This window comes from Bombina bombina, chromosome 7 (assembly GCF_027579735.1).
Source record: "Bombina bombina isolate aBomBom1 chromosome 7, aBomBom1.pri, whole genome shotgun sequence".
In the NCBI taxonomy this organism is placed as follows: domain Eukaryota; kingdom Metazoa; phylum Chordata; class Amphibia; order Anura; family Bombinatoridae; genus Bombina; species Bombina bombina.
The window spans coordinates 171834722-171861843 of NC_069505.1; the positions used below are offsets into that span (position 1 = coordinate 171834722).

General features: G+C 38.6%; 1 protein-coding gene across 1 annotated transcript in view; it reads left to right on the forward strand.

The window, feature by feature from the left end:
• Positions 1-4882: 4882 nt before the first annotated feature.
• Positions 4883-27122, forward strand: part of PRRG4 (proline rich and Gla domain 4) — a 96097-nt gene continuing 73857 nt past the window's right edge. Inside the window, exon 1 of the mRNA XM_053720407.1 lies at positions 4883-5158. Within this exon, the coding sequence (XP_053576382.1) occupies positions 5118-5158 (41 nt within the window). The 5' untranslated portion in view covers positions 4883-5117. The remainder of the gene's footprint in view (positions 5159-27122) is intronic.

Here is a 27122-nt window from a genome sequence, read left to right on the forward strand (position 1 = left end):
GTATCAGAGGGATCAGAGAGGTGGGAGGGATCACTACACTGCAGGGGGGAAAAAAAGGGGAAAAAAAGTAATAATAATACAAAAAAAACCTAAACTGCATACTTGCAGACTGTCTGCCAGTACCTAAGATAGTGAGGATGAGTGTGTGAGTGGTGAGTGCTGTTTGTGAGGGATCAGGGGTGGGAGATATCAGGTGGGAGGGTAATATCTACACTACAGCTAAAATGAACCATAATAATAGAAGTGTGGTGCATAGTTGCAATTAGTGGCCTTCTAATTACCAAAAAAAAAAAAATGGCAAAGCCATATATGTCTACTATTTCTGAACAAATGGGATTCTAGAAAAGGCTTTACAATCATTTGTGTCATGATTGCACAAGCAATATGTAAATAATTTCAGTGAGAAACCCAAAGTTTATGAAAAAGTTAATGATTTTTTATATGATCGCATTTGGCAGTGAAATGGTGGCATGGAATATACCAAAATGGGCCTTGGTCAATACCTTGGGTTGTCTATGTAAAAAAAATATAAAGTTTAGCTAGGTAAATAAAAAAAACAAGGGTAAGCTCTCTGAAATTCCCGGTAGCAAAGTCGTTAAATCAGCTACATATGAGTTTGGCGTTATGAGTGAAAAAGCAGAGTTATGCTATATAACGCTGCTTTTTCCCTAACTCTGCTATTACAAGTCTTGTAGGTATAAGTGTACCACACACCTTTTTGGTCGTCACGCAACGTCAGTACCGCACTTTTAAAAAAGTCCTTTTTCAATGGGACTCCCTTAGCGCAGGTATTACGAGTTTGCCTGGGTGGCTAAAAACTGAGCGGTACACCCTATAACCACAAGATCCATACCGCCATCTAAAGTCAGTAGTTATGAGTTTAACGTTACAAAGTTGTACCAGTTGTACCATAAAACTCCTAACTAAAGTGTTACAAAGTACACTAACACCCATAAACTACATATTAACCCCTAAACCGAGGCCCTCCCGCCTCGCAAACACTATAATAAATTTATTAACCCCTAATCTTCCGCTCCCAACATCGCTGCCACTAAAAAATTTTATTAACTCCTATTCTCTGACATCGTCGCCACTATAATAAACCTATTGACCCCTAAACCACCACCCTCCTGCATCACAAACACTATTTAAAGATTATTAACCCCTAATCTCCCGGCCGCCCACACCGCCGCTATAATAAACCTAGAGCCCCCCACAACGAAAAATACTATAATAAATTATTAACCCATAAACCTCTGACCTCCCACATCACTAACTCTACATAAATATATTAACCTCTAATCCTAACCCTAACCCCAACGTAACCCTAAGCCTAAACCTAAGCCTAACACCGCCTAACTTAAATATAATTAAAATAAATCTAAATAAACCTTAAAATTATTACCTAAATAATTCCTATTTAAAACTAAATACTTACCTGTAAAATAAAACCTAAGCTAGCTACAATAGAACTAATAGTTATATTGTAGCTATCTTAGGTTATATTTTTATTTCACAGCTAAGTTTGTATTTATTTTAACTAGGTAGACTTGTTAGTAAACAGTTATTAACTATTTACTAGCTACCTAGTTAAAATAAATACAATTTATTGTGAGTTGTGTTCTGCGTGAATTTTGGATATGTATTCTATAGCCTGCCTAGTATTATAGAATAGACAACAGGGGGGACACTTAACGAATAAACTGAAACCTGTGAAACACAAATATTGTATTAAATGCCTAGGTAAAGTATATAAGATCAGAATGAAATAAACTCAATTCATACTTTGCCAAAAAGTGCTAGGCATTCTATAGAATGCCTAAATATCACACTTTGCCTGCAACACACACACACACATATATATATATATATATATATATATATATATATATATATATATATATATATATATATATATATATATATATATATATATATATATATATATATATATATATATATATATATATATATAAGTAGGTTGTGGGAAACAACACTCACCAATTTAGCATCCACCTGGTGCTCAGCAAAAGACAGTACATTCAGTGAAATAGAACTGGATCCAACGGACGGCCTCCGTTGTCTAGTAGTATCCAAGAACAGCCGGCACACAGGAATTTTTCAATAATCCGATTTATTTAGTAAGTGAGAAACCACTATATATATATATATACATACAGGGGCCCCATAAAAGTTTTTTTTATGTAGTGTGCATTTTTATTCACAATGAAATCTTATTTTATTAAAAGTTTTTTTTCTTAAGCTTACACAATAGTCATATGATTTTTTAATTCTCCTAATCCTTAATTAAACATAGTAAAACAACTTTGCAATATATTTTCAGAATGTATTTTGTCTACTTTTCTTGTAATTTAAGTTATAGTTCAGAAAACTGATGGCTTCACAAGCCTAACCTTGCTAAATATTGCCCCCCCCCCCCATTATAGTTTTTTAATCTTATCTTTTCTGCTAAAGCCAAACAATGCAGACTCAAGTCCAGGCAGGCTCCTTCCAAAAAAGAAAGTGGTTAATAGAGTTTGGCCATTTGAAAACAACATTACATTATTTACAATTTAACACTAAGATAAAAAACTTAGTGATAAAGGGAAGCTTTTATCATAAGATAATAGAGGCTTAGTGAACAGTTCTTGTCCATATGAACAAAACTAAATAGATCGGTACGATTATCATAAAACTCTCTCTCCAGAGGTGCCACCGGACAACAAATGTGTCTGGAAGAAGGTGCATACAATATTATCATGAAAATACTGTCTCAAAGATAAGATTACAAAGCCAGAGGGAGCATTTTCTCTTTGCAACTTCATGTCCCTTTAATAGGCTCAGAGGTATCTATCAATTCACATCTTTCTTTCAAGCTATACAAATTAACGTACAGTAAAGTAAAAATGTAACTTTAATGATTCAGATAGGGTAAACAACTTTCCCATTTACTTTTATCATGAAATTTGCTTTGTTCTCTAGGTAGTCTTTGTTGAAGGCTAAAGCTAGCTAGGCTCATAGGCTGATTTGAAGGCCTCCTCTTATCTCAGTGCATTTTATTAGATTTTCACAGCTAGACAGTGCTAGTTCATGTGTACCATATAGCTAACATTGTGCTCACTCCTGTGGAGTTATTTATGAGTCGGCGCTGATTGGCTGAAATGCAAGTTTTTAAAAAGCACCTAGAAAAAGGAGCAGGTTGCAGAGGCTTAGATACAAGGTAATCACAGAGGTAAAATGTGTATTTATATAACAGTGTTGGTTATGAAAAAGTGGGGAATGGGTAACAAAGGATTTATCTATCTTTTTAACTAATAAAAAAAATCAAGTAAACTGTCCCTTTTAAAGGGATTTTGTACTGTAAAATTGTTTTCCCTTTAATGTGCTTCCAGTGACTTGTTAAAGTAGCTGCATAGCATACAATGCATGAAAAATTGCTCCTTTAGGTTATCTTTGTATACGATATAGCTGTTTTACTGATTGAAGCTTCAATCCATTCTTCTCAAGAACGTGCCCATATAAAAGGGCTCAGCCTGCAGAAATAGTAGACTAGCTAATTCAATTTATCTCTCTGATTTATCTCTGTCTATGGCAAGTACTTAAAGTGCCATGAAACAGGTTGAGATCTGTGCATATCCTAAAAGGGCTAAGTAAGTAAAAATAGTTTGCATTAAAAAAATGTTTAAAAATTGCTGGGAAGTATTTTAAAATAATTTTCTAAAATAAGCAAAAATACTTAAAATAGCCATGCTGTCTGGACACTGTGCTCCACCCCTCTTATCAGTGTTTAGACACAGGCATTGTATTTAAACTGAGTTCACAGCTTCTAGGCATGTTCCAGCAGATAATCCCTATTCATTTGTGCATTTTACCAAAACAACAATGGATATAGCTACAGCCATAAAAGGAAATGTGTGGGGGTAGTTAGAGCTGTACAATTCAGAAACTTAAAAGAAAGGGTTAATGGTGAGGCACTGCAGTATAAATTTGCAGGTAAAGTAATTAAAGTACATATTATATTTTGTCTCAATCCCAACTAGTTTTATGTCCCTTTAATGAGAGCAGTGTAAACGGAACCTTTTACTTCATATTTTTCACCTCCCACTGGGAACTTAAAGGGATGGTAAAGTTTCCAATTCGTATTATCAGATCCAGAATAGAAACAAAATTTTAGATGGTCTTGAATTCATCCATTCTAATGAAGGCTATGCTATAACTTACTTTTTAATATAGCAATTCAATTCTAATACCCTGCGCTCCAGGCGCCCACTTCAAAAATAATTTTTTGTTTGTGATCGGACTCTAAGCTACAAAAAATAATAATTGTGTGAGTGCCTTATGGCTAGAGCGCTGATTGGAGAACAGTTATAACCATACAGCTAAAAAAAAAATTACTTTACTTTTGAAGTGGGCAAACGGAGCGTGGGGTATTAGAATTAAATCACTATATTAAAAAGTAAGTTATAGCTTATCTTCCTTAGAATGGATGATGGACTTTAGAATGGATGATGGACTTTAATTACTACTTAATTCCTTTTCATAAATTGTGCTAACAAAATGTATGATTTTAGAACATGTATTATGTAATACATTGCTTAATTGCTGATAAATGCTATGGAGTTGAATTTCCCTTTATGGTCATAAAGTATATTATTGTACATTTTGATTGTTATTCCATAAAAGTATTATTGCAGTAAAGTTGTCTGTCTTGTTTATATTACATTTCTACCTACGTCATGACACAAAAAGTGTATGAATGCTAAGGAATTGCTACATAACATTTGTTGTCATCTTATTTAACAGGGATTCTCAGCTACAAGCCCGGACAGGTAAGCTTCTATACGTCACCTGCTTGGCACACCCCTAAGAGGGAAGAGTTTCTTCCTGGGTACAGGTCTGTGTGAAACTAGAATATGAAACCTTCTCTGTATATAATAATCTGATAGCCTCAATATGGGTGCCCAAACAAACGTCTAAAGGAATAAGGCCACTTTCTGGACAGGTAAATTTGTGAATTCCATACGGACGGACTTTGCTCTTTGGTCTGATTGTTTTACGAAGGATTTAAAAGACAGGTTTTCCTACAGAAGAAACACAGCTCTTGTCTGCTGGCACTAATGAATCTATTCAAATATGTCTGCCCGGCTCCTGCTTTAAGGTAATGTATGACATATTATCTATTATTGTGTTATTGTTATTTCAAGTACTGGATGGTCAAAACAATTTGTTAAGGATGTTGCTGAAAAATTTCAGCTGGCATTAAAAACAGAATTTATTTACTAAAACATTGATTTTTGACCCCAGCAAAGAGCCATCAATATATTTATTTAATTTAACTGAAACAAAAACACAATTATCATGTATATGAAAGAGGAGCAGCAAAACATGCTAAGATATTTTTTTTACATAAGAATGTAAAGTAAATTTAAAGTTAAAGTTAAATTATAGTAAGTACATGATTAAAAAAAACTGAGTCCTGGGACTCTTTTGCTTACTGGCTAATAGGAACTATCACATAAAAAGTTGGTTTAACACAGAAAAACTAATTAAAAACAAAACAAAACTGCAATATATTTTAAAACCTCCTTTAGACGGAACAGATTAAATATCTATCACGTCCCTTTAATTTATCATTATGTTTTTGGTGTTTTTTGCATCTTTTCAGGGACTTGTGAATTCCGGTATTATATTTAGTTTCTCTACCATTTTTACTGCCAAAATATTCCACATAATTGATACTCTTTCTAGCACTTTCTCAAAATACATTTGATTATTTTATTTTGAAAAGTTTATCTCATAACCCCTTAAAATATTTGATAATTTCAGTCAATTTGCCTCTTTCTTTTCTGTCTATACATGATGAGGAAATAAAGTATTTCCTTACAATAGATGTTTTTCCAGCCGTGTATAATTCTAGGCCTTTGAATAATATCTGAACAGTCACCTGTAAACATTGCTTGGATACTTGAGGTGTTTTGGTGACATTACAATATTTTTATACATGTATAGGATACATCAGCAATTAAGTACTAATTTGTACACAAAATACATGTTTTAAAGCATTTACAACAGTATTTTTCTTTGCAAATATTGCATTGTTTTGCAGTCCAGGCATACACCATTTGAAATCACGTTTGAGTATATTTCACTTATCTCCTTTGCTGTGGCCAATTAAAGGGATGCAAAAGCGCAAAACGAAAATGTTTTAATGTGATTGATGCATTTTATTATTATTTTACTAAAGTCAGCTCCAGAGAGGCAGTAAAATACTGGGATCTAGCTGAGCACATGGTTTGAGCTAATAACAAGAGACATATGCATAGCTAGGGTGACCATATTGCCGCTTTAAAAATGGACACATATGAAAAATACATATGTCAGGGTTCTAATACAAAACATTTTTTTTAAACAGCCCTGAATACAGCCCCGACATATGTATTTTTCCTATGTCTTTTTTTTTAAAGCGGCAATATGGTCATCCTATGAATAGCCACCAATCATCAAGCTAGCTTCAATAGTGCAGTGTTACTCATGAGCCTCTCTTGCTATGAATGATCAAGTAATCACTGTGTAGAACATTGCAGGGTCATGGTTCTGAATCCTACAGTATGCCATGTAGCCTCCCTGGGGCAGTGGACAATTGATCATTTTCAGAGCTGAATTACAGGTAATTTGGCAAAATAATGAAAATAAATAGTTTTTAGTTTTTATTAAAGATAATTAAAAATGTTATGGACTTTTAGAAGCTATTACGTTCTTCACAGGGAAAGCTATGAATGTGTATGGGCCAACGCACTGCTTGTAAGCCTATAGATATTACTTGTCCTTTTAAAGTACCACAAAATACAGTAGAATTGAATAATTGGAAATAAAAAGACAATGCGATAGCAATTAGTTTGGATTTTAAATGAGCAGTAGGATATTTTCTGTCAAATTTAAATTTTAATCCAACTTCCCCCTGTATCATGTGACAGGCATCAGCCAATCATAAAATGCATATACGTATATAGTGTGCTCATAAAAAGAATGTGCCCATGTTGATGATGGAAGTATATTGTAAAGTTTTCTTTATCTGAATCATAAAACTTTAATTTTGACTTTAGTGTCCATTTAAAGTCCCCTCCCCCCCTTTCCATGGCACACCTGATATATATTCCAGGTAGGGCTTTGTCCAGGTGAGTGTCTAAGCTTGTTATTCTACAACTAGCAAGGTAATCATTTGCCTGCATTGGATTTACTATTTCCCAACTGGGTATATTTACAGGAAGAGCTGCATGAGGCTGCACTGCTGTTGTTTCCAATGAAATATATAAATGTTACTATTGTTTATATTCACTAAGACTAGTAACCCCTCATATAGCGCAACTTTTAGTCAGGTGATTTATTTTGCTGTTTATAAGGTAACATTTTTTTGGCAATGCTTTTAGTCCGTTGTCTAAACAAGTTATGCATTGTGCAACCCTCTGAATATCCTATATTTAGTACTGAACTTAAATGGAACAGTATACTGTAAAATTGTTTTTCCAATGACTTGTTATATTAGCTGCAGAATATATAATGTATGAGAAATCGCATGTTCAACTTTATTTGTGTATATGAAATAGCTGGTTTTGTGCTTTGAAGTCACAGCCTAATACAATGGGTTAAGTTTGCAGGTAAAATCAGAGCTCATTATGTTATCACTTTGTGTACACACACTTGCTTTCTTATCTTATATTTGTCTGTAAACCAAAGCTCAATACTTAGAGAGAACAATGGAAAATTTATATTTTTTTTTAGTTATCTATTCTACACCCCACTGGGAGTGTAATTTCTTCTGCTGGCTGTGTTTACATTGCCTGTCAATAGCCTGGACTTAAAGTGCCAGTAAACCTAAAAAATAATGTTACATAATTCTGCACATAGTGCAGAATTATATAACATTATATTAGTGCTAGTTTTTTATTACATAATATATCCGGTGATTTTTTATTACAAAAGAGGGTCTCTGTGCTCTACTGAGCGTGTCTGGTTTTCCCTCAGAGCGCATCGGGACAGCTGTCTAGTCACAGCCCGGCCCGACTGCACCTTTACATTCAATGCAGCTCGCTCCTGCTGTCAGACAGAGCAGGAGCGAGCTGCATAATTGTTCAGAATTATATAACATTATTTTTTAGGTTTACTGGCCCTTTAAGTATAGAAACTTTCAGTATAGGTTGGGACACCACAGGCTAAATCAGCTATTTCCCATGCCTAAATAAGGGTAAACAAGCTGCTTGTAAACAATTTAATACACTCCAGCAGGTAAGATGGATCATTAGGATCACATTACAAGGGATACAAGTTTTGAGTAAACTGTCCCTTTAATAATACCTCAAAATAAAATAAAATACAATCAGCTAGATTACGAGTTTTGAGCGCTATAGAGAAATTAACGAACGCAACAAAAGTTACGTTATTTAATTTCCTATAGCGCTGCTATTACAAGTTTTCAAACATACGCCTTTTGCGTGCGATATGGTTGCATTGAGCTCCATACCACACACAATCAGAGCGCTCGTGCACAATTTCCCCATGGACATCAATGGGGAGAGCCGGCCAAAAAAAAACTGCGATTGCGGAAACAAAAGTTCCATAACGCAGCCCCATTGATGTCTATGGGGAAATAAAAAGACAGTTTAAACCTAACACCCTAACATAAACCCTACGTCTAAACACCCCTAATTTGCTTCCCCCAACATCGCCAACACCTGCCTACAGTTCTTAACCCCTAATCCTGATATCGCCACTACCTAAATAAAATGATTAACCCCTAATCTGCCGCTCCCGATATCGCCACCACTATACTACATTTATTAACCCCTAAACCCCCAGCCCCCCACATCGCAACAAGCTAAATTAAACTATATTAACCCCTAAACCTAACCCTAACGTAACCCTAACCCTAACAACCCCTAACTTTAACATAATAAAAATATAGCTAAATTAAATGTTATACTTATTAACTAAATAAACATATTAACCCAAAAACCTCCAGCACCCCACATCGCAACAAGCTAAATTAAACTATATTAACCCTTTAACTTAACCTTAAACCTAATAGTTACATTGTAGCTAGCTTAGGTTTTATTTTTATTTCACAGGTAAGTTTGTATTTATTTTAACTAGGTAGACTAATTAGTAAATAGTTATTAACTATTTACTAGCTACCTAGTTAAAATAAATACAAACTTACCTGTGAAATAAAACCTAACCTGCCTTACACTAAAACCTAACATTACAAAAAATAAAAAACCTACCATTACCAAAAATAAAAAAAAACTATCATTACAAAAAAAATGAAATTATCCAAAAAAATAAAGATTAATCCTATTCTAATACCCTTAAAAAAACACCCCAAAATAAAAAACCATACTCTAGAATAAACTACCAAGGGCCCTTAAAAGGGCCTTTTGGGGAGCCCTTAAAAGGGCCTTTTGTAGAGGATTGCCCTGAGATAAACAGCTCTTTTACTTTAAAAAGAATACAAACACCCCCTAACACTATACAAACCCCCACCCCCCAAACTACCAAGGGCCCTTAAAGGGCCTTTGGGGGGGCCTTAAAAGGGCCTTTTGTAGAGCATTGCCCTGAGATAAACAGCTCTTTTACTTTAGAAAAAACACCCCCTAAAAATATACATTACACAAAATAACAAACAAATTATCAAAAATAAAAAAGAATTACACCTAATCTAATAGCCCTATCAAAATAAAAAAGCCCACCCCCCAAAAAAAACAACTAGCCTACCAAGGGCCTTTTGTGGTGCATTGCCCAAAAGATATCAGCTCTTTTACCTGTAAAAAAATACAACCCCCCCCCCAACAGTAAAACCCACCACCCAACCAACCCCCCAAATAAAAAAAAACTATCTAAAATAACCTAAGCTAACCATTGTTCTGAAAAGGGCATTTGTATGGGCATTGTCCTTAAAAGGGCATTTAGCTCTTTTACTGCCCAGACCCTAAACTAAAAAAAAAAAACACCCAAAAAACCCTTAAAAAAACATAACACCAACCCCCGACGATCCACTTACAGTGGTTAAAGTCCTGCTTGAAGAATCCATCCAGCTGGCAAATTCCTCATTCAGGCGGCCTCTTCGATCTTCATCCAGCCAGCACGGAGCAGGTCCATCCTGAAGACATACGGCGCGGAACATCCTCTTCATACGGTCTCCGCCGTACACTGAATCTTCAATGCAAGGGACACGATTCAAGATGGCTATTAGATTATCTGTAATTCTTTTTTATTTTTGATAATTTGTTATTTTTCTTAATTTAGTGTTTTTTGTTTTTTTTTGTAATTTAGTTCGCTTTTATATTTTGTAATTAGATACTTTTTGTAATTTTTATAGTGTTAGAATTTTTTTATTGGTAGTTTAGTTGTATTTAATTGGTAGTTAGTTTAATTTTAGTTTAACAAATATAATAGTTTAATTGTTAGTTTAAAATTATTTTTTTTAATTTGACAGGTAAGTTTTAATTTAATTTAAGATAGGGAAATTGTAATTTTAATATAAAGTAAGGTGGTCGTTAGGTTTAGGGGTTACTAGTTTATTTTAGTATATTTTGTTGTGGGGGGCTTGCGTTTTAGGGGTTAATAGGTTTATTATAGCGGCGGTGTGGGCGGACGGCAGATTAGGGGTTAATAATATTTAAATAGTGTTTTTTATGCGGGAGGGTGGCAGTTTAGGAGTTAATAACTTTAGTATAGTGGTGACGATGTCGTGGAGCGGTGGAATAGGGGTTAATACATTTTTTAAGTGGCGGCGATGTCAGGAGTGGTATATTAGGGGTTAATAAATTTATTATAGTGTTTTTGATGCGGGAGGGCCTCCGTTTAGGGGTTAATAGTTAGTTTATGGGTGTTTAGTGCACCTTGTAGCAGTTTAGTTCTGAGTTTTATGTTACAGATTTGTAGTGTAAAACTCATAACTACTGACTTTAGATAGCGGTACACATCTTGTCGTTTTCGGCTGTAACGCTTACTTTTCAGCCTCACCAGCAAAACTCGTAATACCGGCGCTATGGGAATCCCAAGAAAAAACGTCATTTTTACGCGTGCGGGACTGACGTTGCGGTTCAGGCTAAAAGGTGCTGTTTTAACGCTGAAAATGCCATATTTTCAGTGGTACAAGACGCAATGCAAAACTTGTAATCTAGCTGTATGTTAGTTACATTTTCTGTATAAAATTAGCTACAATTTATACTGTATAATTGGGCATTAAATACTAAGTATTGAGGTTATTCCCTGCCTTCCTTTAGTCATGGGTGCAGCCATGTTGAAATGTAACTTTCACTACATTCCAGTGCTGACCTATTTGCATATGTACAGCAGCTATTCTTCAGATACCTGCAGTGTAACTAAGGTTCCAAAATGGCAGCACCCATGATTATAGGGAGGTGCATGAAATGTATTTAGTGTTTAATGTCCCTTTTAATGCTACTCAAATTTACAAAATTTGATAAAGGTACTCATGGTTAACCCTTTAACGACCAAGGACGTTCCAGGCACGTCCTACAAAAAGTGTCAGTTAATGACCAAGGACGTGCCTGGCACATCCTCTGGGGTTTCAAGCGCTGGAAGTGGTAAGGGTATTGCAGTGATGCCTCGATATTGAGGCATCACTGCAATACCCTTTTTTACCCACCAATGCAGAGAGAGTGAGAGCCACTCTGTGGCCCTCTCTGCACCTACCAGCGATGGTGCCGATCATTTGTGGGTGGGAGCCGTAGCAGGGAGGCGGGTGGGTGGCCCATCGTTGGAGTAACTTTCGGATCCCTACAGTGCGCGCAAGTGAGCGTGTGCGGGGGGAAGGGGCGTGAGCACGCACATACATCAGATTTACAGAGGGAGAGGAAGGGAGAGGGGAAATACATTTTCTCAAAGGGATCTGGGAGGGGGGAGGGTATTGAGGGGGGCAGCTACACTGCAGAATTTTTATTTATTTATTTTGTTTATTAAAAAAAAAGCATTGTTTATGAGCAAACTGGGTACTGGCAGACAGCTGCCAGTACCCAAGATGGCGGCAAATAGGTAGAGGGGGAGGGTTAGAGAGCTGTATGGGGGGGGGATCAGGGAGGTTGGGGGCTAAGGGGGGGATCCATCACTGCAGACTAAATATAAAAAAATAAAAAAATAAATGCCTTTTATTTTAGTACTGGCAGACTTTCTACCAGTATTTAAGATGGGGGTCAGGGAGGGATCAGGAGGTAGGATGTGTCAAGTGGGAGGCTGATCTCTACACTAATTAACCCTACAAGCTACCTAAGTAACCCCTTAACTGCTGGGCATAATACAAGTGTGGTGCGCAGCAGCATTTAGCGGTCTTCTAATTACCAAAAAGCAGTGCCAAAGCCATATATGTCTGCTATTTCTGAATGAAGGGGATCCCAGAGAAGCATTTAAAACTATTTGTGCCATAATTGCACAAGCTGTTTGTAAATAATTTCAATGAGAAACCTAAAGTTTGTGAAAAAGTTTGTGAAAAAGTTAATGATTTGTTTTATTTGATCGCATTTGGTGGTGAAATGGTGGCATTAAATATAACAAAATGGGTCTAGATCAATACTTTGGGTTGTCTACTAAAAAAATATATACATTTGAAGGGTTATTCAGGTATTGCTGACAGATATCAGTGTTACAATGTAACTATCGCTAATTTAGGGGGGGGGGGTTTGGAAATAGCAAAGTGCTACTTGTACTTATTGCCCTATAAAAATTGGGTATTTCTAAACTCAGGACAAAAATTTTGAAACTATTTAGCATGGGTGTTTTTTGGTGGTTGCAGATGTGTTACAGATTTTGGGGGTCAAAGTTAGAAAAAGTGTATTTTTAAAAATGTTTTCATTATATTTTGTTTATAGTACATCATAATATATGATGAAAATAATGGTATCTTTAGAAAGTCCATTTAATGGCGAGAACTGCTTGTGCAATGCTTTGCGGGGGTTTGTCAATCAACCCAATCGTACGAGATTGGGCGGATTGATATCCGCAGCCTCAGAGGCAGCAAACAAGTTAAGGAGCAGCGGTCTTTAGACCGCTACTTCTTAACTCCTGTTTCCGGCAAGCCTGAAGGGGTATTTGGCCCCATTCGGGCCATGATAAATTGGCCCCATTGTCTGAAAACTAATCCTAGAGATAGGTAACAGGAACAAGTCCTTAAAGGGGCATTAAAATTAATTCTTATATAATCATAAAAAATTATTCACTATATTTGAAAAATATATGCATATATAATAAATGGTTTTAAAGCATTTAAACGCAATTTGTATTTATTTTGTAGTCTATGAAAGCACCACCTAGAAAAGCCACTTGAGTGTTGTATTCTCATCTCCATTATTGTGGCCAGTCAGGGACTTTCATAGATGAGCTGTTGCACATACTAACCAATCAGAATGCAGTATGTAGGAGGGTCAAGGTTCTTCATTCCACTGAATGTACTCCAGCCTCTCTTGAGTGTGGTAAAAATAGAATTTTCTGACAGAAAAAGCAGGCAAAACGAACAGTAAAAGTATATTGCAAAGCTTCTTTCTCCATGTGTAATTAAACATACTTGAAACCAAGACATATTATTTCACAAATCAGAGCATACATTTTTTAAACAACGTTCCAGTTTACTTCTGTTATCAATTATGCTTCAGTCTCTGAATATCCTTTATTAAAGGAGCAGCAAAGCATTACTGAGAGCTAGCAGAACACATCAGTAAGCAAATGACAAAAGGCATATATGTGCAGCCACCTATCAGCAGAAAGCTTCCATCTCCTGAGCCTACCTAGGTATACTTTTCAACAAAGAATGCCAAGAGAACTAAGCAAATTATATAAAAGATGTAAAATGCCCGATCATGGAAGACAAACCCTCCAATTTACCAGTCCATCTGATACTGAATAATGGCCAAATTCAATCACAAATAGAGATATCCTAAAACATTGCCCCCCCATTTCAAGCTGGTTTCCCATACCTTCAAGTCAGACACGCCATTCTAAATAGCCCACACAAGACTGAACTAACCAGGTCACGTACCCCTTTCAAGATACTATGCACTACCCCCTCTATATCAAATCCCATATACCAATCCTATATTATAAAAGGCCAAGTGTTTGTCTGAAGCCGTCATGCGCAGTAGAGACAAACACTTGGCCTTGAGATAGGGAGCGCGAGGTACACAGCATACAAGCAGCTGTGAGATAGGGAGCGCGAGCTACTCAACAGCTGTGAGGTCTGCTGCGTGAGAAGCAGCAACGCGCTCCCCAGACCTCACAACTGTTTGTGGCCGACGGGAGCATCGCGAGGGGGCGTGGCCGGGCGTCGCGAGGGGCGTGGCCGGGCGGGTGTTGCCACGATGGGGCGTGGCCGGACGGGGTCCCACGAAGACAGAGCCAGAGAGGGAGCAGGAGGGGGGGGGAGAGAGCCAAAGAGAAGGGGGGGGGGCAGAGAGCCAAAGAGAAGGGGGGGAGAGAGAGCCAAAGAGAAGGGGGGGGAGAGAGAGCCAAAGAGAAGGGGGGGGGGAGAGAGCCAAAGAGAAGGGGGGGGGAGAGAGAGCCAAAGAGAAGGGGGGGGAGAGAGAGCCAAAGAGAAGGGGGGGGAGAGAGAGCCAAAGAGAAGGGGGGGAAGAGAGCCAAAGAGAAGGGGGGGAAGAGAGCCAAAGAGAAGGGGGGGGAGAGCCAAAGAGGGGGGAGAGAGAGAGCCAAAGAGGAAAAAGAGCCAAAAAGGAGAGAGAGCCAAAGAGGGGGGAGAGAGAGCCAAAGAGGGGGGAGAGAGAGCTAAAGGGGGGGGGGGGAGAGAGCTAAAGGGGGGGAGAGCCAAAGAGGGGGGAGAGAGAGAGCCAAAGAGGAAAGAGAGCCAAAGAGGAGAGCAAAAGAGGGGAGAGAGACAAAGAGGGGGGAGAGAGAGCCAAAGAGGGGGGGGGCAGAGCCAAAGAGGGGGGGGGGAGAGCCAAAGGGGGGGGGGAGAGCCAAAGAGGGGGGGAGAGTGCCAAAGAGGGGGGAGAGAACAAAAGAGGGGGGAGAGAACCAAAGAGGGGAGGGGAGAGCCAAAGAGGGGGGGAGAGAGCCAAAGAGGGGGGGAGCCAAAGGGGTGGGGAGAGCCAAAGAGGGGGGAGAGAGAGAGCCAAAGAGGAGAGAGAGCCAAAGAGGGGGGAGAGAGAGCCAAAGAGGGGGGAGAGAGAGCCAAAGAGGGGGGAGAGAGAGCCAAAGGGGGGGGGGAGAGAGCCAAAGGGGGGGGAGCCAAAGAGGGGGGGAGAGAGAGAGCCAAAGAGGAGAGAGAGCAAAAGAGGGGAGAGAGCCAAAGAGGGGGGGGGAGAGCCAAAGAGGGGGGGGGGGGAGCCAAAGAGGGGGGAGGAGAGCCAAAGGGGGGGAGAGAACAAAAGAGGGGGGAGAGAGAGCAAAAGAAAGGATGGAGAGAGCCAAAGAGGGGAGAGAGAGAGCAAAAGAGGGGAGAGAGAGAGCAAAAGAGGGGAGAGAGAGAACAAAGGAGAGGGGGGAGAGAAAGCAAAAGAGAGGGGGGAAAGAAAGCAAAAGAGAGGGGGGAGAGAGCAAGGGGTGGGACCGCTGTTCTGAAAAAAATGGCCCGTGTACACGGGCTTTAGTACTAGTTATCTATAAACTACTTAGGGGCTCTTTCCTTACCAATAGACCGGCTTATATAGTGAAATGGGAAAGATAACCCAATTCCTCCTTAACACACACTCAATAGAAACATATTTTTAATATGACCAAGAAGTCACCTATCTCCTTAATAATAGCTGAAATGAATTACAAACTACTCTCCAGGTGGTACCTTACCCCACACCATTTACCCAGCATATTTCCCAATGCTTCTTCACTCTGCTGGAGACATTGTGGTGAGGTAGGAACTCTCTCACATATCTGGTGGCCCTTTCCCCTCCTCAAAGACTACTGAGAAAAAATCAATGACTGTATTAACAAAACTATAGGGTCCTCTATTAAAATCTACACCACTATTATACTTGTTATTTTATTAGGGGTAGAGTAGGTGTAATTAGTTTAAAATTGTTGTAATATTTTTCTTATGTTTGTAAATATTTTTTTATTTTTTGTAACTTAGTTCTTTTTTATTTTTTGTACTTTAGTTAGTTTATTTCATTGTAGTTATTTGTAGATATTGTATTTAATTAATGTATTGATAGTGTAGTGTTAGGTTTAATTGTAGGTAATTATAGGTATTTTATTTAATTAATTTAATGATAGTATAGTGTTAGGTTTAATTGTAACTTAGGTTAGGATTTATTTTACAGGTAATTTTGTTATTATTTTAACTAGGTAGCTATTAAATAGTTCTTAACTATTTAATAGCTATTGTACATGGTTAAAATAATTACAAAGTTGTCTGTAAAATAAATATTAATCCTAAAAACAGAATTTATGCTTACCTGATAAATTACTTTCTCCAACGGTGTGTCCGGTCCACGGCGTCATCCTTACTTGTGGGATATTCTCTTCCCCAACAGGAAATGGCAAAGAGTCCCAGCAAAGCTGGTCACATGATCCCTCCTAGGCTCCGCCCACCCCAGTCATTCGACCGACGGACAGGAGGAAATATATATAGGAGAAACCATATGATACTGTGGTGACTGTAGTTAGAGAAAATAATTCATAAGACCTGATTAAAAAACCAGGGCGGGCCGTGGACCGGACACACCATTGGAGAAAGTAATTTATCAGGTAAGCATAAATTCTGTTTTCTCCAACATTGGTGTGTCCGGTCCACGGCGTCATCCTTACTTGTGGGAACCAATACCAAAGCTTTAGGACACGGATGAAGGGAGGGAGCAAATCAGGTCACCTAAATGGAAGGCACCACGGCTTGCAAAACCTTTCTCCCAAAAATAGCCTCCGAAGAAGCAAAAGTATCAAATTTGTAAAATTTGGCAAAAGTGTGCAGTGAAGACCAAGTCGCTGCCTTACATATCTGGTCAACAGAAGCCTCGTTCTTGAAGGCCCATGTGGAAGCCACAGCCCTAGTGGAGTGAGCTGTGATTCTTTCAGGAGGCTGCAGTCCGGCAGTCTCATAAGCCAATCGGATAATGCTTTTAAGCCAAAAGGAAAGAGAGGTAGAAGTCGCTTTTTGACCTCTCCTTTTACCAGAATAAACAACAAACAAGGAAGATGTTTGTCTGAAATCTTTAGTAGCCTCTAAATAGAATTTTAGAGCACGGACTACGTCCAAATTGTGTAACAAACGTTCCTTCTTTGAAACTGGATTCGGACACAAAGAAGGTACAACTATCTCCTGGTTAATATTTTTGTTGGAAACAACTTTTGGAAGAAAACCAGGCTTAGTACACAAAACCACCTTATCTGCATGGAACACCAGATAGGGCGGAGAACACTGCAGAGCAGATAACTCTGAAACTCTTCTAGCAGAAGAAATTGCAACCAAAAACAAAACTTTCCAAGATAATAACTTAATATCTACGGAATGTAAGGGTTCAAACGGAACCCCTTGAAGAACTGAAAGAACTAGATTTAGACTCCAGGGAGGAGTCAAAGGTCTGTAAACAGGCTTGATCCTAACCAGAGCCTGAACAAATGCTTGAACATCTGGCACAGATGCCAGTCTTTTGTGAAGTAAAACAGATAAAGCAGAGATCTGTCCCTTCAGAGAACTTGCAGATAATCCTTTCTCCAAACCTTCTTGTAGAAAGGATAGAATCTTAGAACCGTTACTGTCACTTTAAATTTCAAACTGAAAACACTTTATTACTGAATATGTGAAAAAGTATGAAGGAATTGTTCAAAATTCACCAAAATTTCACCACAGTGTCTTAAAGCATTAAAAGTATTGCACACCAAATTTCAGAGCTTTAACCCTTAAATTAACGGAACCGGAGCCGTTTTTACATTTAACCCCTATACAGTCCCAGAATGAGGCTCTGTCTATAACTAGAAAGGCCCCCATCTGAAAAAGGTGTCCAACACAGTGCCTGCCGTTTTTCTAAACGTTCCCCAAGATTATAATACCAATAATTAGTTAGAATCTGCATAATATGCCTAGTAAAGCAATTGTTTTAGCCCAGAAAAATGTCTACCAGTTTTTAAGCCCTTTTTGAAGCCCTTTATTCTTTTATGTTTAACTAAGAAAATGGCTTACCGGTCCCCATGAGGGGAAATGACAGCCTTCCAGCATTACATGGTCTTGTTAGAAATATGGCTAGTCATACCTTAAGCAGAAAAGACTGCTAACTGTTTCCCCCAACTGAAGTTACTTCATCTCAACAGTCCTGTGTGGAAACAGCAATCGATTTTAGTTACTGTCTGCTAAAATCATCTTCCTCTTACAAACAGAAATCTTCATCCTTTTCTGTTTCAGAGTAAATAGTACATACCAGCACTATTTTAAAATAACAAACACTTGATAGAAGAATAAAACTACATTTAAACACCAAAAAACTCTTAACCATCTCCGTGGAGATGTTGCCTGTGCAACGGCAAAGAGAATGACTGGGGTGGGCGGAGCCTAGGAGGGATCATGTGACCAGCTTTGCTGGGACTCTTTGCCATTTCCTGTTGGGGAAGAGAATATCCCACAAGTAAGGATGACGCCGTGGACCGGACACACCAATGTTTGAGAAATAGCTACAATGTAATTATAATTTATATTGTAGCTATATTAGGATTTATTTTACAGGTAAGTATTTATCTTTAAATAGGAATAATTTATTTAATAAGAGTTAATTTATTTCGTTAGATTAAAATTATATTTAATTTAGGGGGGTGTTAGTGTTAGGGTTAGACTTAGCTTTAGGGGTTAATACATTTATTAGAATAGCGGTGAGCTCCGGTCGGCAGATTAGCGGTTAATAAGTGTATGCAGGTGGAGGCGACGTTGAGGGGGGCAGATTAGGGGTTAATAAATATAATATAGGGGTCGGTGGTGTTAGGGGCAGCAGATTAGGTGTACATAGCTATAATGTAGGTGGCGGCGCTTTGTGGTCGGCAGATTAGGGGTTAATTATTGTAGGTAGCTGGCGGCGACATTGTGGAGGGCAGATTAGGGGTTAATAAATATAATACAGGGGTCGGCGGTGTTAGGGGCAGCAGATTAGGGGTACATAAGTATAACGTAGGTGGCGGTCGGCAGATTAGGGGTTAAAAAAATTTAATCGAGTGGCGGCGATGTGGGGGGACCTCGGTTTAGGGGTACATAGGTAGTTTATGGGTGTTAGTGTACTTTAGAGTACAGTAGTTAAGAGCTTTATGAACCGGCGTTAGCCCAGAAAGCTCTTAACTACTGACTTTTTTCTGCGGCTGGAGTTTTGTCGTTAGATTTCTAACGCTCACTTCAGCCACGACTCTAAATACCGGAGTTAGAAAAATCCCATTGAAAAGATAGGATACGCAATTTACGTAAGGGGATCTGCTGTATGGAAAAGTCGCGGCTGAAAAGTGAGCGTTAGACCCTTTTTTGAGTGACTCCAAATACCGGAGTTAGCCTAAAACCAGCGTTAGGAGCCTCTAACGCTGGTTTTCACGGCTACCGCCAAACTCCAAATCTAGGCCATAGTTAATATAGTTATTATATTATATATATTAACCCTAATTATATTAGGGTTAATATAGTTAATATAGTTATTATATTATATATATTAACTATATTAACCCTATCTAACTCTAACACACCTAACTTAATTATTATTAAAATAAATCTAAATAATATTAATAATATTAACTAAATTATTCCTATTTAAATCTAAATACTTACCTATAAAATAAACCCTATGATAGCTACAATATAATTAATAATTACATTGTAGCTATTTTACGGTTTATACTTATTTTACAGGTAACTTGGTATTTATTTTAACTAGGTACAATAGCTATTAAATAGTTAATAACTATTTAATAGCTACCTAGTTAAAATATTTACCAATTTACCTGTAAAATAAATCCTAACCTAAGTTACAAATACACCTACACTATCAATAAATTAAATAAACTACAAATATCTAAACTAAAATACAATTAAATACCCTAAACTAAATTACAAAAAATAAAAAAAGATTACAAGAATTTTAAGCTACTTACACCTAATCTAAGCCCCCTAATAAAATAATAAAGCTCCCCAAAATAAAAAAATGTCCTACCCTATTCTAAATTAAAAAATAACCAGATCTTTTACCAGCCCTTAAAAGGGCTATTGGCGGGGCATTTCCCCAAAGTAATCAGCTCTTTTGCCTGTAAAAAAAAAACACAAGAGCACTATTTCCAGTCATGTAGTGCTCCAGATGCTACCTAGGTATCTCTTCAACACAGAATATCATGGGGCTGAAGCAAATTTGATAATAGAAGCAATTTGGAAACTTTTTAAAAAAATTTAATGCATGACTAGACGTACAAAAATGGAGCTCCTATGCCTAAATTAAAAAATTGACTTTATTTTCAGTAAAAATCGATCTCATACTACATGTGGATAACTGCTAACTAACCCTTAACCGAAGGATAACTGACTTGAGCCAGCTTATAGGTCTAACTTGCCGACTGACAATCTTTACTTGGGGAAATTACCGGGGCCTACTATCTCTGATACTAACTTAAGCCTGAACCCGAGGCTCCTTGCAAAATGGAGGAGAATCCAGAACTTTTGTATACCATGCTTCAGGACCTAGATCGGCGGATGACTAGCTGTTTTCTTGATTTAACGGCCACGCTAAAATCAGAGTTGAGAGGGACGCTCTGCAATACTCTATCTAGCAAGGAACATAGAGCCACGCGGACGGAAATGTCCCGGGAAAGCCTGCTTGTGACATTTCCCCAATCTACCCTACTGTGCTGCTACGGTAATGACATGGGAGTTACATCCTTAACCTACCATGATCCGCCTTTAAGTGGTCACCCTCCAGCTACATTGAACATCCCCGCGGCACCGGACCGGTTTCCGCTAAGTGAGAAATCACGACAGCCTTCTGACCCCACGCTGTACCTTATAGTTTGTGATGAGCGGCGTTTGCTGCTAACCCCTCAGGTGATGGTGGAGAAAATAGTCAAGCTTTCAGGAGGCGGCCTCTTTCCATCTACCCTGGCGGTATCTCTCCCCAGAGAGATCCGCAGAGAAGTCACAGAGTCAGACGCAACGGATCTTTCAATAGAGCTCTTCAGGCGGCCTTCAGTCGAAGCAACGCTAGGAACCAAGGTAATCCTGGCCATCTTCCCATCTGCACTTATCGAGAGCAAGGCTAGCAAACTACGATTGGGCATAGGTTAACTTTACTTCCCCTCACGGACACGCACCCAGAAGTTTGCCCTCCGTGATGTTCATAAATGTTTATCCTCTTGGATACCTATAAAGGCCAGCTTTGCGGAGGGTTATTCACGGCACTGCTATTTAATAGAAGACTTTTTCTATAATCTCTCTATATGAATCCTATCCAGCTTAAAACTGTACTTTTATCTAACAATGTCGATTTAAGAGTATGTTTGCCAATGTTAGCCTATAAAAATGTTCTGTTGGGGTTCATTACCTGCAGAGGTAGGCTAAAGACTGAGACTTGTCTATACACCCTGAAGAGCTCAGTTATTGCACAAACCACAAGCCCTGAGCGTCGTTGTGAGGTTGTTCTACCTGATCCTATCGCTGGATAAACTTAAAATTTGGGCTTTAAACTAAATTTGTTGTTTGAACTTTAATTTTATGTTTACATATTAATGTATACTGTTGTTAAATTATTAACTGCCTATACATAAGGGGGTATCTATAGGTTCACTAAGGTATTTCACATCTGTACCCCCCAGGTTTGTCTTGCCTTCCTATCCACATTTACTTTGGTGAGGATTTCTCTGTAATGTGAATATAAGTTTCACTCTTCCTTCTTTCTTCTTATCCTTTGCTCGATACTAGATAAAATAGGATAGTGCAATTATATATGCGTACAGACCAAATCTAAATTTGCTAAGGTCAATGCCTAAGCAACACAATACACCCATCTATATCCTTATCTGGTATGCTTGCTATAAACTTCGCTGAATTATACTACCTAGCTATCGCACAATAGTGTAATGCCAGCTCCTTTAACACTGCGCTGTCACACAGTAACTTACGCACATATGTCATGATACTGGATGCTGTATATGGGCTGTAACTTTATTGATAGTAACCAGCAAACCGGGGCTCCTAAGCCTTGCCGTTTCTTAATATATGTGTATACTAGACATATTTTAAATGTAAGAGACAATATATTTTAGCAGCTATTCTGTTCAACAACAGATTTAGCCAGACTCTCTATCTCTCTGTTCATATGCAAGTATTGCCTTTTAGTTGATAACTGTCATACACCTGTACTTTTGCAACTCACTATGTAAGATAAGCTCACACGAGGTCCTAACTATCCTCAGAATGCCCAACTGCTAGCTATGTCACAGCTCATTTGTGTTCAGTCTAACAAGATGGCAATGTCTTAGCTTAATATATATCTGGTAGTATACTTTAATACTAGTTGCATATTGTATATTCTATCTGACAGTTGCTACTAGCTGCCGCGAAAACAAGTATTATCACCTCATTCTCATCAGTGCAGACAACTACAGAAATTACCTTGTTCTTCATGTTATATGTTCTATCTGCTTAGCTCTTCAGTAATCATACTATTTATATAGATCAAATCTAATATAGGCTTATCAGCTTGAAGTTTATATATGCTGTATGTATTCTAACTCATGTGAATATGGATAGTGACTAATGCATATGCCTTACACTCCCACATTTTATTTGTGCCATATTATTATTGATGACTGGTTTTGAGACTATATGTACATAATACCTGTATAAGTACTGCTAAATATAGCAGTTACTTGACCCGGTTAGGATTAGCTGACCCTTAGATATTATATGCCTATAAATCTGTATCTAGGTGTACCTTAGCATCCTGGTCCATATTCAACCTAGTACTATGCATTGCTGGATCACTTCTTACCCTAATTTTAACTCCTATCAAGAATTGTATAATTCACATTTATACGTAATATAGGTCCGCAGCTCCTTACTGTTCTAGAGGTAAATATCTTGTGTTTAAGCATGCTCTGTTCTTTGTTTGGTATTATATAGACTTAACTCTATTCTTAGACCTACAGGTACTTGCTCATGTTGGCTAATTGTTATACAATTATTATGCTATATATTGTCTGTTTTGGTGTGGTTTCCTCATGTTCTCTAAGTCTTAGATATGCTTAAAATATTTCTCAAAGGTACTAAGATAGATAGATTATTGACTACACTACATCACATAAGCCTTGAACTATGCCAATAACTAGATGTTTATACCCAAGACAATAGCTACTAGCCCAGACAATAAAGCATCTGCTCCATCTCATATAGACACATAAATTTTGCAACTTATAACAACCCTTCTGCAACTCATCTACTCTTTAGCCTATATATAACTACAGGAGGCTTTAGTAATTTCCCCACTTAAATCCATATATATTGTAGAGTACATTGGCATTACTTAAACTCCAATAACATAAGAGCCTTACGATCGGATATTTCTAAGTCCACTCCAGACACCCTATGTTACTTGCATTTATACATGGCTCCGTCCCCCCCACCTCCTTTCCCTATGCGCATAGCGGTGCTTACCCGCTGAATATCCCCCTCCCCCCTATATAGCTCAGCCCAAGAGTGGCTGATACTCATGTTAAATCTCCACAGGCTGTTATGTTGGTCTTAGGTAAAACACTATTGGCATGTGGACTTCATACGCTGTTAATATAAAATGAAGTTCTATTTCATCTCGCCTAAGACATTGTCTATCTTCATATTCAGATTTGAAATATATATGCATATTGCCTACTTTATAATACCTCTATATAGACAATGTATTATTTTCTCTGTTGTAACCTTGGCCTTAGGGCGAGTTCTTGTTGTCATGATATATGCTTTAACTTCAATAAAAAAATAATTTTCAAAAAAAAAAAAAACACAATACCACCCCCCAACATTACAACCCACCACCCACATACCCCTACTCTAAACCCACCCAAACCCCCCTTAAAAAAACCTAACACTAACCACCAGAAGATCTCCCTACCATGAGTCGTCTTCACACAGCCGGGCCAAACTCTTCATCCAGATGTGGTCCTCCATCCCGGCGATGTCTTCATCCAAGCGGCAAAGAAGAGGTCTTCCATCCCGGCGATGTCTTCATCCAAGCGGCAAAGAAGAGGTCCTCCATCGGTGCGAAGTCTTCCTCCAAGCGGCATCTTCAATCTTCTTTCTTCCGGCTTCTTCCGACCTCCGACGCGGAACATCCAGCTGGCCCGACGACTGAACGACGAATTAAGTTTCCTTTAAATGACGTCATCCAAGATGGCGTCCCTCAAATTCCGATTGGCTGATAGGATTCTATCAGCCAATTGGAATTAAGGTAAGAAAATCTGATTGGCTGATTCAATCAGCCAATCAGATTCAAGTTCAATCCGATTGGCTGATCCAATCAGATTGAGCTCGCATTCTATTGGCTGATCGGAACAGCCAATAGAATGCGAGCTCAATCTGATTATTCCTACCTTAATTCCGATTGGCTGATAGAATCCTATCAGCCAATCGGAATTCGAGGGACGCCATCTTGGATGACGTCCCTTAAAGGAACCTTCATTCGTCGGGAGTTTGTCATGGAGGAAGGATGTTCCGCATCGGCGGGATGAAGATGGAGCCGGAAGAAAGAAGATTGAAGATGCCGCTTGATAGAAGACTTAAGCCGGATGATGGACCTCTTCAGCCCCCGCTTGGATAAAGACTTCAGCCGGATGATGGACCTCTTCAGCCCCCGCTTGGATGAAGACTTCAGCCGGATAATGGACCTCTTTTACAGGCAAAACAGCAGAATTCTTTGGGGCATGCCCCGCAAAAGGCCCTTTTAAGGGCTGGTAAGGTAAAAGAGCTTTACAATTTTTATTGTAGAATAGGGTAGGGCATTTTTTTATTTTGGGGGGCTTTGTTATTTTATTAGGGGGCTTAGAGTAGGTGTAATTAGCTTAAAATTGTTGTAACATTTTTATAATGTTTGTAAATTATTTTTTTATTTTTTGTAACTTAGTTCTTTTTTTATTTTTTGTACTTTAGTTAGTGCATTTATTTGTATTTATTGATAGGTATTTGTATTTAATTTATTTAATGATAGTGTAGTGTTAGGTTTAATTGTAACTTAGGTTAGGATTTATTTTACTGGTAATTTGGTAATTATTTTAACTAGGTAGCTATTAAATAGTTATTAACTATTTAATAGCTATTGTACCTGGTTAAAATAAATACAAAGTTGCCTGTAAAATAAATATTAATCCTAAAATAGCTACAATATAATTATTATTTATATTGTAGCTATATTAGGGTTTATTTTACAGGTAAGTATTTAGCTTTAAATAGGAATAATTTATTTAATAAGATTTATTTTATTTCGTTAGATAAAAATTATATTTAACTTAGGGGGGTGTTAGGGTTAGGGTTAGACTTAGTTTTAGGGGTTAATACATTTATTAGAGTAGCGGTGAGGTCTGGTCGGCAGATTAGGGGTTAATAATTGTAGGTAGGTAGCGGCAACGTTTGGGGGGGCAGATTAGGGGGTTATAAATATAATATAGGGGTCGGCGGGGGTTAGGGGCAGCAGATTAGGGGTTCATAGGGATAACGTAGGTTGCGGCGGTGTACGGAGCGGCAGATTAGGGGTTAAAAATAATATGCATGGGTCAGCGATAGTGGGGGCGGCAGATTAGGGGTTAATAAGTGTAAGGTTAGGGGTGTTTAGACTCGGGGTACATGTTAGGGTGTTAGGTGCAGACATAGGAAGTGTTTCCCCATAGGAAACAATGGGGCTGCGTTAGGAGCTGAACGCTGCTTTTTTGCAGTTTTTTTTTCAGCTCAAACGGCCCCATTGTTTTGGAAGCTGGCCACGTCCATAAGCACCGCTGGTATTGAGAGTTGCAGTGGCGGTAAATTATGCTATACGCTCCCTTTTTGGAGCCTAACGCAGCCCTTCTGTGAACTCTAAATACCAGCGGTATTTAAAAGGTGCGGGGGGAAAAATACACGCGTAGCTAACGCACCCCTTTGGCCACAAAACTCTAATTAGGGTTAATATAGTTAATATAGGTGGCGGCGGTGTAGGGGGATTAGATTAGGGGTTAATGTATTTAATATAGGTGGCGGCGGTGTAGGGGGATTAGATTAGGGGTTAATACATTTATTATAGGTGGCGGCGGTGTAGGGGGATTTAGATTAGGGGTTAATACATTTATTATAGGTGGCGGCGGTGTAGGGGGATTTAGATTAGAGGCAAAAGAGCTGATTACTTTGTGATAATGCCCCGCAAAAAGCCCTTTTAAGGGCTGGTAAAAGAGCTGGTTACTTTAGGGTAATGCCCCGCAAAAAGCCCTTTTAAGGGCTGGCAATAGAGCTGTTTAATTTGGGGTAATGCCACGCAAAAAGCCCTTTTCAGGGCTATTTGTAGGGTTAGACTTAGGTTTAGTGGTAGGGATATTTTAGTATTTTAGGGGTTAATTAATTTAATATAGCTGGCGGCGGTGTAGGTGGATTAAATTAGGGGTTAATAATTTTAATATAGTTGGCGGCGGGGTAGGAGCTCACATTAGGGGGTAGGTAATGTAGGTGGCAGCGGTGTAAGGAGATCACATTAGGGGGTAGGTAATGTAGGTGGCGGCGGAGTAAGGGGCTCACATTAGGGGGTAGTTAATATAGGTGGCGGCGGTGTAAGGGGCTCACATTAGGGGGTAGGTAATGTAGGTGGCGGCGGAGTAAGGGGCTCACAGGGGGTCGTTAATGTAGGTGGCGACGGGGTATGTGAGCGGCGGTTTAGGGGTTAAATACTTTATTAGGGATTGCGTCGGGGGACCACGGTTGACAGGTAGATAGACATTGCGCATGCGTTAGGTGTTAGGTTTTATTTTGCGGGTAGTTTAGGGAGATACAGGGCTCCAATAGACAGCGTAAGGCTTACTACGCCTGCAATTTGTGGCGAGGTGAAAATGGAGTAAGATTTCTCCATTTTCGCCACGTAAGTCCTTACGCTGTATATTGGATTCCAAACTGGGCTGGTTTGGTATACCTGTCTATGGGCCAAAAAACTACGTCC